This window comes from Polyodon spathula, chromosome 19 (genome assembly GCF_017654505.1).
Source record: "Polyodon spathula isolate WHYD16114869_AA chromosome 19, ASM1765450v1, whole genome shotgun sequence".
NCBI classification, from domain to species: domain Eukaryota; kingdom Metazoa; phylum Chordata; class Actinopteri; order Acipenseriformes; family Polyodontidae; genus Polyodon; species Polyodon spathula.
Genome location: NC_054552.1, coordinates 8,002,630 through 8,019,563, shown reverse-complemented (window position 1 = coordinate 8,019,563; position 16,934 = coordinate 8,002,630). Strand labels below are relative to the sequence as shown.

Here is a 16,934-nt window from a genome sequence, read left to right as displayed (position 1 = left end):
GCAGCAATTTCACAGGGCCACTTATTGGATCCTATGTATATATGAAGCAATATAATTATTCCACATAGGTTTTCATGTCAAAGTTACTGTTGGGAAATCAACATTTCTCGGCGGTGATAACTAATGATATTTTATAATTGGTTATGATCCCAGCAGCGTTTTTTTTGTATGTTGATGCATGTGCGACTCAATTAATTGAATGATTACTCAGGCATTTCAAAGTTCATGGTGTAGTTACTCCCATACCCATGAGGAAACACAGCTTTGGAACAAATAAGCAGTGTTAGGCACAGTCAATCCCTTATCTGCAGTTACCCATAATTCTGTGGGGTATGGCCTGTTGACTGAGTTTAAGACTTATTACCCCATGCGGGAATATAGTAGATATCAGAACAAGTTTTAGATATATTTAGCGAACCAGAAATTTAGTTGGGATGAAACTTGGTTAGGGCACCCTTTAGTTTGGGACATATATATATATATTATATGTATCCTATATATATATATACTAATATATATCTATATATTTTATATATATATATATTATATACACCCGGGATTTTCAATTAGGGTTTCCAGGATTTTTCCGGAAAAATACGAAGCATATGCTCTAAACAAAGTGACTATGTAAAACAAAGGCATGTATTAAAATCAAATCTTAAAAAAAGAGGATACAAAGAAAGAATTATAGAGACAGAGTTAAGAAAAGTGGATAAACTAAAAAGAGATGATCTACTAGATTATAAAAATAGAGATAAAAAGCTCAAGCGAGTCCCATTAGTAATGACGTACTCTAAACTTTTGCTCAATATTTCTAAGATAATTTGGAAACACTTGTGGATTCTACATAATTCAGAAAAATTGAAAAATGTATTTCTGAAGGCCCCAGTTGTAGCATTCAAAAGAGAAGCTAATTTAGGTGATATTCTAGTTCACAGTAAACATAAAAGAATAATTGACAGAATAGGTTCTACAAATACTTGCACTAGTACATGTAAAGTTTGTAAATACATGGACAAAAGTAAAAATATAATTAAACATAAGAACACCACATATCCACAAAAAACTAATATCTACTGTAAAAATAACAATGTTGTTTATGAAATAGCCTGTGAAAAATTCGATGAAATAAAATATGTTGGAAAGACTGGAACAACTTTATATAAAAGAATTCAGAACCACCTTTCATTAATTAGAAATAAAAAAATGAATTAACCAATAATACAGCACTTCACCAGTCAAGGACATGACATAAATGATGTAAAGTTTGTAATATTAGAACAGCTAAAATTAGACAATGCGACATATATAAGAATATAAGAAAGTAAAAAGATAAATAGACTGAACACAATTATGCCAGCGGACCTCAACAGAAAAGAATGAACTAATTAATTCCAATAAACATATAAAAGTTAAAAATAATGAAATAGACCAAATTAATTCAAAAGCTGTGCATGCTGATACGCTGGGCAGACCATATCAAGGCTGATCCTCAAAGCCAGCATTGCATGATAATATAGATATAAGTTTATATAAAATAATGTTAATTAGAATTAATATAGATTTAAAGATATAAGTAAAAGTGATGTCACGTATAGAACACCATTACGTCATGTAAGAATAAATCATGGATTTGAATATAAACAATAATAAGTAGTTGTCATGCTGTCAAACACCTATAAATACCTCCAATGTTTTGATTCAAACACATGCTCCCTTGAGAAAGATATGTACAACATATCGAAATGTTGGGCAGCTGGCTCTTTGAGCTATATATATATACTGTATATATTTACATGTAGACCTGTTTATTTAATGGCGATGAAGCGTTTTATCATTAAAAATGTCCAATAATGCACTGAGATGGACTCATCTACATTGAGAAATATTGATTTCCTTGTAGAAAGCCTCACTGAACAATATAACCCGAAATCTAATGCTTTTATCTTCTACCATTTTCTGCTGTTGACTCCTCAGACCCCCAAGTACTTTATGTGTGCTACACCATTCACTAAGTGATTCATCCCGTCTGTCATGCCTGGAACCTGCTCTGATCTCTGAATCATTCCCTTCACCCACACTGTTCTTGTGTTTGACAAGTAGCCTGCTGCTTGAGCTTGTACACAAGAGCCTGGTAGAGTGTGTTATACTGAGCTACTGTAGAGCCAAGATTTCCAGGGCTATAGTGCTATTGCCCTGCCAATTATTGCCTTTGACAAGATTAAGATTTATTTTGCTAGAAATACTGTAGAATAATACACAGTTCCAGTCCATAAACCAAAAGGTCAATCACATGTAAATCCTCACCAGGTTTTCTCTCCCTAATGAGTGTACTAGAAACTGGCAGCCATTTTGAATCTGAAACCTTCCCTGCTGTAGCAGAGCCAAGATGGCCACAACCTCCTTCAACATCCCAGGGTCTAAAGTGTGTAGTTTACACCGGGGATATACACTCCTTCACAAGCCCTAAAATGCATTTTTGCTTATACATTTCAATATGAAGTGAAGCGAGTTGGTTTTACAATGACCTTTTGGTGTGTACAGCTTACATTTTTTTTTTTGCCAACTCTCCAACTTTGGTAACTGTGGTTTAGTCAATGGAAAATCTAAAGTACAAAAAACCTGTTAGCAGAGTGCAAATGTAAATGTTATCCGCTGGTGACCGATCATTGTTTAGTTTATCCATTGGTGCCTTATCAGGAAGAAAACCTTGATGACAGGCCTAATTGACTGGTTCATATTTCAATACGCCATCAACCAATAGTAAGAATGCGTAGTCAGAACAAGAGATAAAGAAAGTGAATCTATGAATCTCACCTGCCGTGCACTGTTTTAACCAACCAGCTGCTTCCCCACACACTACTGGGATTAAATGACTTAGGAAGAGCAGATATACAGATTGCCAAACTAGGAACTTTCTTTGAAGAACATATTTTGTAATATTCATTCATTTATTTTGTAAGCGACAGTCACCTGAAGGGCAAATGAGCATAAGGACTATGTAAGTCTCAGCTACAGTCTCCTTGCCTTGTTTGAAGCCATTGTTCCTCAATGGGTTTCAGGTGCCCTCGCATCACAAGTATGTCCCCATCCAAATAAGGAAAGAACACTTGATCGCTTTGAACCTGGATTTTCCTCAGTGAATCCGTTAAGCGATATCTAACTCCAATTGTTCCCCGCCTGTCTACTGCCACACAAGGGTTTCTCAAGTGTCTGTTTAGTCAGGTTTGGATCTCAGAGACGAGCACTGATCAAAAAAGCAGGAAAATGCACAGATGGGATAGTGGTAGTGTTGGGGGGCAGCATGCAAAGTGGGCCCAGCAATGTCGATGGAGGATGAGATAACAAGTCGTTCCTGGCGAATGAAAGGACCCAAAGGTTCTTTCTGTCTCCTTTGAAGTGATAATTGAGCTGGTCAACACGCCAACCAGTTTTTGTCAGAAGCTCCCTCTCTTTGCATCATTAAGTGCCTATTAGACAGCAGCATCTTTTTTACCTATCACATGCCTTAAATATTTCATAAGTCTTTTGTTCGTAATTATGTCTCCGCACTCAATGTCTATAAAAAATAGGTGGCTTGTTAATTATTTGTCAGTTGTTAATCATTGTCAGTTTAATATTGTCAATATTAGCGGCGCCCTGAATGAAAGGTTTTTAATACACTTAGTGTGAAAGTTAATTGCCATTGATTGGTATTCAATTGTAAAGGTGAGGGAAGGACAACTGTTCTTGTTTTTAAATTGACACATCAATGAATGGATTTGTTTGGTATCTGTTGATAAATACTTCTTAAAGGCAATTACAAGTTCAAGCATGAGTATAGGCACACCCCTAATTAGCAGTACATATATGTAATATAGGCTAGATCAAGCAAAGGCTCTTTCTTAGAGCTCTGCTTTATACTGCCTGCAAAACTATAGGAGACTTGAGCCAAAGTGACAGATCACTAGAAGGCACTGGCTCTTGCTTATAAAAGGAAACACTCACTGATCTATTCATAATGATTGCCAACATCATCAAACATGAAGAGGCAGTAAACAATATGAACATGAAATTTAAAGCTACTTTATTCAAATGAAATTAAAGGGCACGAAAGCTAATATATGAATTTAGTAATCATTCCTGGGATGCAGTGCCATTCGCTACTGTTGTCTTTAGTTTTTGGTTGTGGTTCCTCTTTAGTTTTTGGTTGTGAAAGAACCATACTTCTTGGGAATGGTGAATTTGATTTATTGAGTAATATTTCTTATCAACACCCTCCTATAAGAAACTTGTTCCATGATTTTGTCTTATTTCTCAGTTGCTAGATTCATGGGATTAAAGAACAACTGGAAGGAGGTTCTGAAGACGGCTAGAAGTTCTAAAGGATACAAGCAGAGTCCCTGGGTTCAAGTCGTTATGGTTGTGTTTTTATAAACTATATCACTAATATCATTATTAGCATTATAAAATGTTATTTTTAAAAAAAAAACATTTTTGTATTTGTGTCTTCTTGTACAAATCAATCATTACGGTTAGCATTTTACTTACACAAAAGGAGTAGTGACCTGTGACATAGGCAACACACTTTTGCTGGACTGTCGTACCAAGCAGTTAAAGGGTCGATATGACTCTATTTATTGATATTACTGATTACAGACGGTATCAGTTCTCATCAATGCTGCTTAATCCTGTCTTTCTCCTACTGGGAGATAGACATATGCTTGAAGCATGTTAGAAACCATCAGTGACGTCACTCTAGGCAGCTGTAACCAGGATACTAGCAAGCGGTAATCTGTCCAATTACAGCCTGTCATAGGCGAGCTACATAAGCGATTACACTGAATGGACCTTCATTCAATAAGCAGTCAGGGAGAGAAGCGAGCAGGGGATGTTATTGAGCTCTTTAGTGTGACTGAAGTACAGAACAAGGAGAAAATACTTGTTTGATTGAAGGAAATTGATCAAAAGGTGAGTCAGCCTCTCATTACAAAAAAAGTTATTATGGAAGTTTAACAAAAAGAATAATAATAAAGTATTTAATGTGTATACAAGTAACTTTGAAGTATGGTCCGGTGACATTTATTGAATTTTTATATAATATTGCACACACAGTGAATGTGTTTTAAATGTACACTTACTGTTCTTCTGGTTTCACAAACCCTGATCAGCTCTATTTCAGTCTGTCAAACCAGACCTATATGTTTTTGTTTTTTTCTTCTTATCTTACTGGGTAGATAATAATGGCATGATTTTCAAAGGGGGCAAAGTGTTCTTAAAAGTTAATTTGGACCAGTGACAGTGGAGTCTGCAAAAGAGATGCATGAAAGTGTTTTCGGTGAGCTTTTTTAAAATACCAATGTCAGGTTACTTTGGTCCTTTTGAAAACCACGCTGTTAGCTGTTACAAAAAACTTTTTTGCCAACCTTTGTCGTTGCTGCATTTCTACCTTTACAACTTTTTTCTTTTTTTTTATCAGAATAAAATAAATGCTTTCCGTTAGACTACTTCTATAGTATATCATAACATTATACAGTAAGGGAATCAAGCAGCTGTTGATTTTACTACTCTCCTGTTAAAGCAGAGACCTGTTTGCTTGTATCAGCAGTATTTTTGTCTTTTCTTTGCGTTTCATGCATTGCTCATATGTATTTTTCACCTACGTCAGGACGAGTTTGCCTTGCACACCTTACAAATCTAAAGGGAGGTTATCTGCAGTGGAGTGATATAAAAGCATGCAGGATACACAGATGATCAATCATAATACATCCAGATGATCTACTTAGGATACAGCTCAAGCTTGCTTTTCCAGAATGAAAGGAATGCTCGTTTCAGTTGCCCAAAAGCAACAGTGTAGTCCAATATAACTTAGGAGTGTGGGTTCAATAAAAGGAAGCACCCAGCACTGCTTAATGACCTTATCACCATCTTCTACAGCAAGAGGCATTGTGCATACTGTGCATGTGTTTCATTGTGCATACTGTGCATGTGTTTCATTGTGCATACTGTGCATGTGTTTCATTAACTTATTGAATGTTAACACAAGTTTGTTTCAGCGTGTGCCTTGTTAGAGTTTCTATGGTAAAATCATAGTAAAGTGCAATAAAGCATAGTGAAAGAATGGTAAAGCATAGGTAAGTATTGTAAAGACTAGCAAGATATGGTAGAGCATATTAAAAACTATGGCAAACCAGGTTATGGTCAATGCATAGTATAAATATAGTAAATGCATGGTAAAATTTCACAAAAAAAAAAAAAAACTGTGCCAAAATACTGTGGTAAACTTTTATAACTGGAGGCTAGAAGTTGTATTTATAAAGCAGTTCTGTTAGTTATATATAAATATGTGATGTATAACCTTCTACTCCTGCAAGTAGTAGGGGATATGTGTGGGTCAGAGATACATGGTGCAAAGTTGGATTCAAAGGGAAAGGTTTTGTCCCTTCAGTTTAATGTACTGTGGGGGTTGGCACCATTTGGTGAAAACACAGTTGATCATACCTCAATGGACTCTTTATAATGATAAAAGTTAATGATATAAAAATAGATGAAGATATTTGTGATGCCTATTAACAGTGTGACATTCGGTCAAATGTTAAAATGTTGTTGCCCTTGTTTACTATCATATAAATCAGAGGTGCAATCCAAACCAATGTACTAAATTAATATAGAACTGGCAATTGACAATAATGCATTGAAAAAACATTAGTCATAAAAAGCAAGAAGCAAAAAAAAAAAGCTTTAAATACAGCTGAAAACATGCATGCAATAATAATTTAATATAGGTCACGTGGGAGGAACCAAGTTGGGAACTATCCTTAGAAAAGTTTAACATGGTAAATTTGTTTTGCACAGTTTCCATGCGATTTCCATAGTTCTGCTATGCATTTACCACCGTTTACCATGGATTGCCATGCTTTTTAGCATGCTTTACCATATCTCTCCGGAATTTACAATGCTTATCTATGCTCCCATGCTTTCACTTTTTTTAATACACATTGCTATATGGGAAACGTTTATAAGGGCAGGGTGATTAGTCAATAAATTAATGTTTAATTGAGGATTGCAAAATAAAAGCCATGCTAAAAGAGACTGAACAAAACTGTAACCCCTGTATATGATAGAAGCCATGCAAAGAACCTCCAGCATCCCTAGTGACAACGCTCTTGCAGGGATAGTCCCTAGACCCTCCATGACTAATTATTCCTTGAGACCAATGGTTATTAAACTGGTTGTACTACAAATGCTTACAAACTACAGGCCAACAATGTTTCTCGCTGGTGTTTTCAAAACATTATTAATACTAGTTAAACAAGGTTTTTTAAACAGTTTGTCTGCATTTTGCAAAGCAGGCAGAAAGTGTCATTTTAAAATGTCCTTGAAATTAACAAGAGAATCAGTATATAGTACGTTAAATGTCCCCCAAAGGCTATAATGTCATTGACACCTGGGCCTCAGTAAAGAATTACTAATACTATCAAAGGCTGAGCATAAATCAAGTCCTGTTTAGTTCTTAATTGTCAATTCTCGTTATCTCAACTCAACCCACACACATCTCCAAATCTCACCCAGCTGCTTAATTAGCATTATATGCAACTAAACCTTGCAAGCTTGACAGAGTTTCAAACGAGTCATTTGAATGTTAAAAAATGACATAATTAGGGCATTATTACTGCATTACTTCTAAATGACCTGTTGTGATGTTTACCTAGTACAAGACCAGGGCAAAACCTTAGGAACATCATGTGGTTGTGGCACTGTGGTGTTTTGGGGATACATTCTGCAATATGAAATGGGCCCAATGGCTACACTACTTTACAAAGATGCTAAGGTTAGAGCATCTGTAAGAATGAGATTTGAAAAAAAAAAGCAGTGAAGTTTAGGAATACACTCATCCTCAATTCCTTCTGTTTTGGAGTGAGACACCAGAAAGTTCCTAAAGTGAGTGAGAGTCTCTATGTATGGCTCGTGCCACTGTGGGGCGACTTCTGCCATTGATTGCTTCGGGAGTAAGAACCACATTGATAATGCAGACAGTGCCTCAGCATCACCATTGCAGATTGAGACAGCACAGTAAAGATAAAAAAAATGTATATGCTTGTAAAAATACAAACATTATAAAAATTTAACGTTATTGAGGCTGTAAAGTAATATCAGATTTTTTTTTTTTTTTTGCTACACTTTCTGTAACCTTCCTAAAAACTACGTTGAAAGACTACATTTACCAGAATTCTGTTCGTGTTGCATGATCAAATCGATGCAATTGGAATGTCCACGTGAGCTTCGTCCAGCTGTGTGCAGCTGAAAGAGTGAATGGCGTGAGGGTTTGTGTCTTTGTTTCTTTTGTGTGTTTTAAACGAATAGCGACTATGTTAATTAAGCTCTGCTTTTCACTAACAAATTAGATAGAATGTATTTGAAGAGAATTGCTCATGTAGTGTCAATAATTTTAATTCCAGTATTCTGGTCGCTGGTTGCCATACTAAGTTTTTGTGTATTATTTTATGCATTCCATGGAATTGCTGTTAATAATAAATACTTTCTGTAACTGTGAAAGGAATTGTTGCGTTGTGCATGCAATGTCAAGCGAATATGTTGGTTGCATGCATTTTTTTAAAACAAAAGCAGTGTATACATTTGTGTCGTGCATGTTTGGCATAGCTTTGCGTGGGTGTTGTATTAAAAATATCACGACCTAGAGTTTCAAGCGTGTAACTAATCTACATTTAGGGGTTAACGGAAAAATACATCTAATGCACGTTTTTTTTTAATTCTTTTGCATTGCTAATCTAGCTGGGAAATATTTCAATATTATTGTCATACGTTTTCTTAACGTTCACGTCGTATTTTAACAGTACTTTATCAGGCAAATGACCAGCAAGACACAATTGAAATTCCAATGTATATCTCGCCCCTTATGCTTTTTTAAAAACCCTCTAAACAAAATGCTGTGCTATTTATAACATCTGTCTCTACTGCTGTCTTCATTGGCAGTATGTTTGAAAAACGCAGGCTCAATGCAACGATTGCAATTTGTTAGTGATCCTGCAGGACAATGCCTTGCATTTAGAAGCAGCATTGCAGATTGTTTGGTCATTTGCAATCGGAGCACTGGTGGTCCATATCCTCCTCGTTGTGGTGCCACGTTTGCTTGCTTGCTTGATTTGTTTGTTGATAGGTCAATTTAGCATTATATATGTTGCTATGTTTTCCTTCCATGGTTCTGTAAAACTCCCCCAGAAACTGCCTTCTACCAAAAACGAGCAACAGAGACATTGCCTTTAAAAACCTGTAAACTCTGAACTGCTTCTATTCTTACTCTGTAAACTTTTCTATGTGGAAGGGGCTGTCGTTTTATTTATAATCAATTCCTAACAATCCAATCTTCCTTGGAACATTTTTAAATGTTCTTGTTATATTGTCTTTAAGTTACTATATCCAGCAATGATCGTTTCATAATTTATTATATATTATATAATCTTATATATGATATGATCTTGCTGTGATATAGCCATCTGACATTTCTTTGCATCAGATGTGAGTGATGTCACATTAAAATTAGCTATACTGCTCTAATACTTAAGTATATATGGAGGCTTTGTTACAGTCTGTAGGTATTGCATCAATGCTTTGTTACAGTCTGTAGGTATTGCATCAATGCTTTCTTACAGTCTGTAGGTATTGCATCAATGCTTTTACACTCTGTAGGTATTGCATCGATGCTTTCTTACACTCTGTAGGTAGTGCTAATACCTTTTCTTGCTCTTTTTTGTATTGCATTAATACTTTGTCTTTTTGTGTTCTCAGGGGGCAGAAAATGGAATCCATAGAAAAATGGAACAAAGACTTCATTGCACTTAAACTGTTGGACAAAAAGTTAAATTCTAAGAAAAATGGCACGACAGGTAATTCAGAAAACAAATGTGTGGTAAAGATGAGTTACTTCACCTCCATAACCACTGTACATATTCTGAAAAAATACTGACTTCAGATATGAGTTGGCAGTTTTAAGGTGGTGCTGTAATATTATTGATCAGCAGGTACTGTAGTAGGCAGGCAGTAATTACCTTCAGCTAGCGATTCTACCTTAAATCATCATCCTGTCATTCTCTGTTAAAAGCCTGCCAAGTCACTGTTGTCATATCAAAATGTTAGTCGTATCACAAGAGGCATTTTTATGATACATTTGATTCAATTTTGCATATACATAATTATACATTTGCATATTTATCGTTACACATGCTCTAGCTTTGTTATATAGCAAACTTTCTGGGATATATCCAACAAAAAAACATATATATATAAATTTATAGCAGTATAAAAATATTGTTTCCTTTTTGATCAAACTAGAATGTTTTAATTATATTAACCAGTTTAACTGCAGGTTTGCTTTCTAAAACTACTACAAGGCGATTCATCATTAATTCATAACTAATCTCCAAAATATGATTCCTTTATTTGTATAAGATTGTGTGGGACAATTAATTGTTCATTAATTTGCCACCAAATGTTGGGTCCCTTCTATCGTGGATAATTTCACTAAGGTCAAACATTTATCACAGTAGACTCTTTTTAATTCAGTAAAAACAAATACAGAAGAGCAGCCATACATAATGAAATGGATTGTAGTATGGCACTTTGGTCTCTAATGTAACATTGCTAAAATATATCTGGGTGTTTAATTTGTAAGAATGTAAAGTTGGAGTACTCCACTAACATGGTTAGTGTGCTTTTCAGTTATGTCTTTGTCTCTGGTTGGTGGTTAAATCTTGTTTGTTGTCTTGCAGGCGTGATCTCGAAGCATCTTCGTCAAACATTTAAGATCCACAATTATTTACAGTCGACCATTACCCGCTCAGAATGTGGCACAGGTATGTCAGTCTCTTGTACAGTTAGTTTAAAGCTGAAAGCTCATAACACAGACACGCACGTCAATACTTTAATTGGACATTGTGTCAAGTCAGGTAGTTCCTTGTGCCGAACCCAAATGTTCAGTCCCATCAGTGAACTGTTGATTCTGATTTCGCAGACTGTCAGCAGTGGTTTTGGTACAGTACTGTAGACTGCTAAAACTGTTTCAGAATTGGTAAAGAGAACCTACTCAACATGAATCAATTAAAAAAAAAATAATAATAATAAAATACTGACATTAATCAGATCATATAATTAATATGATGAAAGTATGAGATGTCTGTGCCAGGTATTTAAATAGCTGCTCTAAAATGTACGTCCAGGTATGTTTGTTGTTATTTAAGTCATACCTTTTAAAACCTGTATCAGTCTTCAGAACCACACTCGCTATGATAATCCCTCGGTCTAGCTCTTGGTGACCTGTTTGTGCACTGTATTGCTAATTAAAGCAAACCTGTGTAACACAGTTTTGTGTTGAATCAGTCTGAATAAAAACTGTTACAGTGCATAACTGAACATACGTCAAGAAGAGCTACTTCCTTGTAGTGACCCCTGGGCAACGTCTCTGATGGCAAAAAGCTCTTCAAATCGAACTTCCCATGCAATGCTTAAGCAAAGCAATGTTGGGCTTGGTTAGTAGTTGGATGGGAGACCACCTGGGAATACTGAGTGCTGTATGCTGAATGTTAAGCTCATACGAAATATATATATATATATTTCTTATAATATTCAATAAGGAAGAACATGCAATAAAGAAACAGCAAAAGCTGCCCTTAAACACACCCTGTTCCTGATTGCTTATCCTTGCAGAAAGAATCCCAAACATCAGTACTGAAATTGCATTATCACAGGCCACAAGAGATGTTTGACTTCTTTACAGGCCCTCCGTCATGGTGGCAATACATCTGTGCTAATTAGTTTCAGTGACGCATGCAAATATTGACATTGCTTTAATAAAATGTGCAGCGTGCATGTCTGGTTGGTACTAATCTCCCTAGTGTTAATATTTAGCCAGGTACTGCTGGGCAAATATAGGTCATCCTTTTTGTGGATAGGTCAGTAAGCTATTTGTTCATGCAGTTGAATGACAACTTGCTGTGTTTAAGTCATGCATAGTATCGATGGTCTTCTGTAGCTATTAGGAAAAGGCATTTTAAAAACAATTATTAGTACGTTATTATACTGGCTTGTAGGGTTGGGACAATTTTCAATAACTTCGTTGTATCGCGTCGAACAGAAGTCGCAATAAAAAAATGTCGTTATAAAAATAATTAGTGTTATTGGAAATGTGCAATATTGTGTTCATTGTGATGATTTGTAATGACTGCTGAATTTACGCAATTTTTTAAGTTATTTTACAAGTAATTCAAAGTATTTCATCTGTTCTAGTAATATTTAATCAGTACGTCTTGTAGTGTATTAGAGCAGCCGCCACTTCTGCCCTAACAATGACCCAGTGGGTGTGAGGCGCTTGCGAGATTTAGTTGAGAAAAGGTGGTAAGTGAAAGCAACAGTGAGCACTCACTTTTAAAACAGATTCACAAAAAAGAAAAACAGTATCTATTTCGGTGTTCTGGGAGAAAATGGAGGTGCCCCATGTGCAAAATATGCTACACTATGGTTATCATACCAACAGAAAACAATTGTGGTCTATTTTAGAAAATAGCAGGTAGACTGTATGTTTTACACACATAAACTAAACTATTCTATGTAAATTGATTTATTATTTCTCTATTGTGTGCAGTATATGTAAGGTACTGTATGGTATCATAGCTTGTAAATGTGGCAGCATTAACCATTTTGTTGTTTTGTGTGCTATTAAGTAGTTGGGTAAAAAAAAAAAAAAGTGCTAAATTCCTTTAGTTTCAATTTAAAATTTTTATTTCTGAATTTGACAGTTGTATGTACAGAAGGCATTTGTTTTGTGTTGCTGTTATTTACTGTAGGCTAAAGTGAAACTGTGCACTGGGAATTCATTTGATTTTACTATCTGTATACTGTACAGTCATTCTGAATGTCATGTGTACAAAAGAACAAAACACAGAAATTGTATTTTAGCGAAAAGGGAAATGCATTTAAAATAAATTGAGCAGTATAAATGTGCATGCTTTTTTTTTTTTTTTTTAAACCGGACAGGTATTCCTACAGGTTTTAAGTACCAGGCTTAAGCAGATTAAATGCTTGATAGGTAGAAGTGAATGTTTGTTAGTTTTTGTAACATTAAGATGTTTTCTATTGCCACTCCTGGTAACCCACATCTTTCATATTTGCATAGCAAATTGCATTCGTTCAACTGAAATCATGATTTATCAGCTCCCACGTGCTGCTCTTTTGACCATTTTTTCATTCTGAAGGTTACGTGTTCTTAATGTTGGTACATTTATCATTAAATCTTTATATCTAGTATACTGATTAGTGAGAATGAAAACTGTATCAAAATGGTCTGGTTGTGATTTATATTTAAACATGACACCAGTCAGAGAAACGAGACCAGCCAGATATAGGCTACAAGTTAAAAACACAACACCAATAATTGTAATATTAACTTTTTAGACTTGCATTACAAGATGTTCACTTGACTTTCCAACATAGTTCTTTTTTGAGGAAACTTAATTCAAATAATGTGAAAGCTCACAATAACCTAGTTTCTCACAGTATGTGGTTGCCTAAGAGGCTATATCTTGGGAACCTATTGTTTTGTTTAAACTGGGCATGGATATTTTAAGATGCTGTGGATGTAGTTAATGGGGATCTGCATTTTTCATAATAAAGAACGCGTTTATGTCCTTAGTGGGTGATATGTATGCTACTTGCATACATGGTATTTATAGATATTTCTCTTTGCCAGGTTCCTGTCCAAACCTAATTATGAGTAGAAACGAGCAGCCCGAACAGAAGCCGGCGATCATGGCCTTAACTCCCCAGCTCCCTGTGCGAACCCACCGCCCTCTCTGCCTGTCTGTCTCTTCTGACAGCAATGGAAGGTTCAGAGCTCTCGAATCACAAGACTGGAAGAACAACCTCAAAGCTCAGGTACACATCACACATTGTCCGTGAGGAAACATTTACAGATGGTCAGAAAATATCTAAAAGGTTGTGATTGCTACATTCTAAAAGTTTTTACTTCCATAAATCCACTAAAGTCAAAAGTAATTGTTATCAATATAATTACAGTATTTTCATATGTAGAATTGCACTATAGTAGAACTTATTGGTTAAAGTAATCTGATTGTAACTGATCCAAATGCTGTCAGGTTTAAGACTTTGTGTTGAAGCCATAGCTGTTTGTATAAGGTAAATAGAGTGAGTGAAGTTATTGACAAATTGTCATCCTTTTTATTATTCTGTACTAAGTTTAGCTGGCTATTTATCAGTAACAGAAAGGGATAGATACCATGAAGATACCAGTGTGCATGCAGCCTGTCATACATACAAAGAGTAACCCTGGCCTCCTCTTTTTTTGCAGATGGATCAGGCACACAGTGCTGGGGCGGCTAGCAGCACCGGGTCTCTAGAACGAGCATCTCTCTTCTGTGCTTCTGGATCAAACACATCAAGCTCTAGTTTATCCAGTCCTGTTGAGCCTCTAACCAAGAGTAAATCCTCCAGTCGCTTCTCCTTGTTCTCACCTCCCTGGAACAGCAGCTCTGAATCTGACTCCAACCCACCATCTCGGTCGGGCTCCAAGAAACTTCGCAATTACAACAGAAGAGGCGGGAACAAAGCAGAGGACGCCGTGGACTCGAAACAAAGCATCCCGGAGCATTTCCAATTCTCAGAGCCGGTCATCGCGAAAGTGACAGACTACATCTACGTGGGGAATCTCAATGCAGCCTACAGTGGGCGTATCCTCTGCAGGAACAGCATCGACAGTGTTATCGACATGAGCAGCTTCGCCGGCGAACACAAAGTGGACCTCATCCCCTGTACCTGCTCCCGGGGCACCAAGCACAGTTGGTCCCGTCTCAAGGTTGACATCAGCGGCCTTCCTGACGAGAAGAGCGTGGCCCTGAAGCAGCGCGGCTTCGAGGACATCAATGGGTGCATCGACGCTTCCACAGAGAAGCGAAAGCGTGTTTTGATCCACTGCAGCGATGGGTATTCGTTGGCTCCCACTTGCATTATCCAGTATTTGATGGTAAAGCAGAACATGAGGCTAATTTCTGCCTATGAGTTTGTGAGAGCCAAGTACCCAGTTAACATTCAGGAGTGTCATCAGAATCTGCTGGTGAATTTGGAGAAATCGCTGAGACCTGGTGGGAACGTGGATCCAGAGTGCTTCAAACAGGCCATATCCCGCAAGATGGCGTGGACCTAACCTTACTTTGCTCAGTCTGGTTATAGGGACTAAGAAATTGAGTTCTCATTTCAGCAAAAGAGACTGCAGGGTAATTAAGCTATAAACTGGCCAAAGCAATTGATGGGCTCCTGTCTTGCAGGCCGTAATTGCAATTTTTAGGTTTTGATGGACCCCTTTTGCAATTTTTATGGAACCTGGTTTTTATTGTAATTTGGATTGGAGACACTAGTAATGGACATGGAGTACAGGGACAGTTTCTTTTGGAACTGTCTGATTTTTACTGTATTATCAGATATGAGTAGGGGGGAGGAGCAGACTGCTGAATTTATTAGCTGTAGAGCAGAATAATAGCCTATCAGCATGATTGTTAGATTATTATTTTTTTTAACCGAGGGGAATTCAGCTGTTTTTAAAGCTCAGGTAACAAGGGTGAATCCACTGCCTGTCGCTTTAGGGAGATGGAGGCAACAAAGTGGTTCACTCCACACTGGCCAGAATCACACGGCCGGGGCAGCAGTGCTAGATCAAAGCTTAAAATAGTAAGGAAATACTTTTTAGGAATTGATAGTTCAGACCAGATTAGGAGCTCCTGTGAATCGTGTCATCTTGTACATATTCAGGCATGTTTACTGCAAGTGCGCCCAGGTGTCCGCCGAATGAAAGATGTATTTATGTACACCCTCAATGAGGGTTCAATTGGTGGACACTTCAAAGTTGTTTTTATACGCAATTAACAAGATTCTCTGTGCTTTTATTGGCTGGACACACCACATGATTCCACCGTGGTCCAGATGTTGTATCTGTTTTGTGAGTATCCTTTTTTCCTTGCACTTGATTGTCCTGGCCCACTGAAGTAATGTTAGGAGCCTCAAAATACATTGGAGGTCATGAATATTGCACTGAACTAATAACAGCATTACTTTCTAAGATGCATTTACGAAATAGTGAAAGTGACCATTTCCATACAATTCAATAGATTGAGTTTTTGTTTTCCTGATGACAAGTGCTCGGAGATAATAGAACTCACAGTAGAATTTGGTGATTCTCTCTCTCTCTCTGTTTGAAATATAGGTATCATGCAGCACGTTTAAATGATTATGTCCTGCTCCTCGTCACACCCCTTTGGAGTGCCTGATCAGAGCTCTGCTGTGTATCTTGAGCTGAAGAACATTATTCTTTTACATGGAAGAAACTTAACAGAAATTGATCCCTTTTTTTATTGCCTTTTTTATGGGTTTGTGTCAATACACACGCTGCTGGTAATGTTTTGTGGAATATCCTCAGTCTCTTCTCATTTTGACTTGTGAAAACTGAATATACTTTTAACTGGTTAATAAATAGTCTTACTGTTGTAACCGCTGTATAATATAATGGCCTGTGCAGTGGCAGTATTTTATTTTTAATGCAAAGTGTGGTGACCAATGAATGATACTGCTCTAATACCATCAAAATAAAAATATGTAATATATATATAATCTCCTGTACTTATTGCTGCAATAGCGGTTTGCACCTTTTGAATAGGAGATGGGGGCATAGTTGGTATTTTATGACTATGTACAGAATATTTTTGGTTGGACAGTTTGTCATCCTATGCTAGTTATACGTACCTCTGCACTCGGGTGACTTTTTTGTACGTCTGTGTTTTTGGTATTAAAATTTGGAGATTGAAGTGAAGTTTACAGATTCTATTATGCATTTTCTTGTAGTTAATGTGTATTGTACATAACGTGATTAAACAGTGTTG

General features: G+C 36.6%; 1 protein-coding gene across 1 annotated transcript; it reads left to right on the top strand.

Moving 5' to 3' along the window:
• The first annotated feature begins 8,259 nt into the window (after window positions 1-8,259).
• Window positions 8,260-16,934, top strand: LOC121294501 (protein-tyrosine-phosphatase MKP1-like). Its single transcript, XM_041218274.1, has 5 exons — window positions 8,260-8,303; window positions 9,787-9,884; window positions 10,767-10,850; window positions 13,739-13,923; window positions 14,357-16,934. Exons 2-5 carry the CDS (start codon window positions 9,797-9,799, stop codon window positions 15,206-15,208), a joined length of 1,209 nt encoding a protein of 402 aa, XP_041074208.1. The 5' UTR covers window positions 8,260-8,303; window positions 9,787-9,796; the 3' UTR covers window positions 15,209-16,934.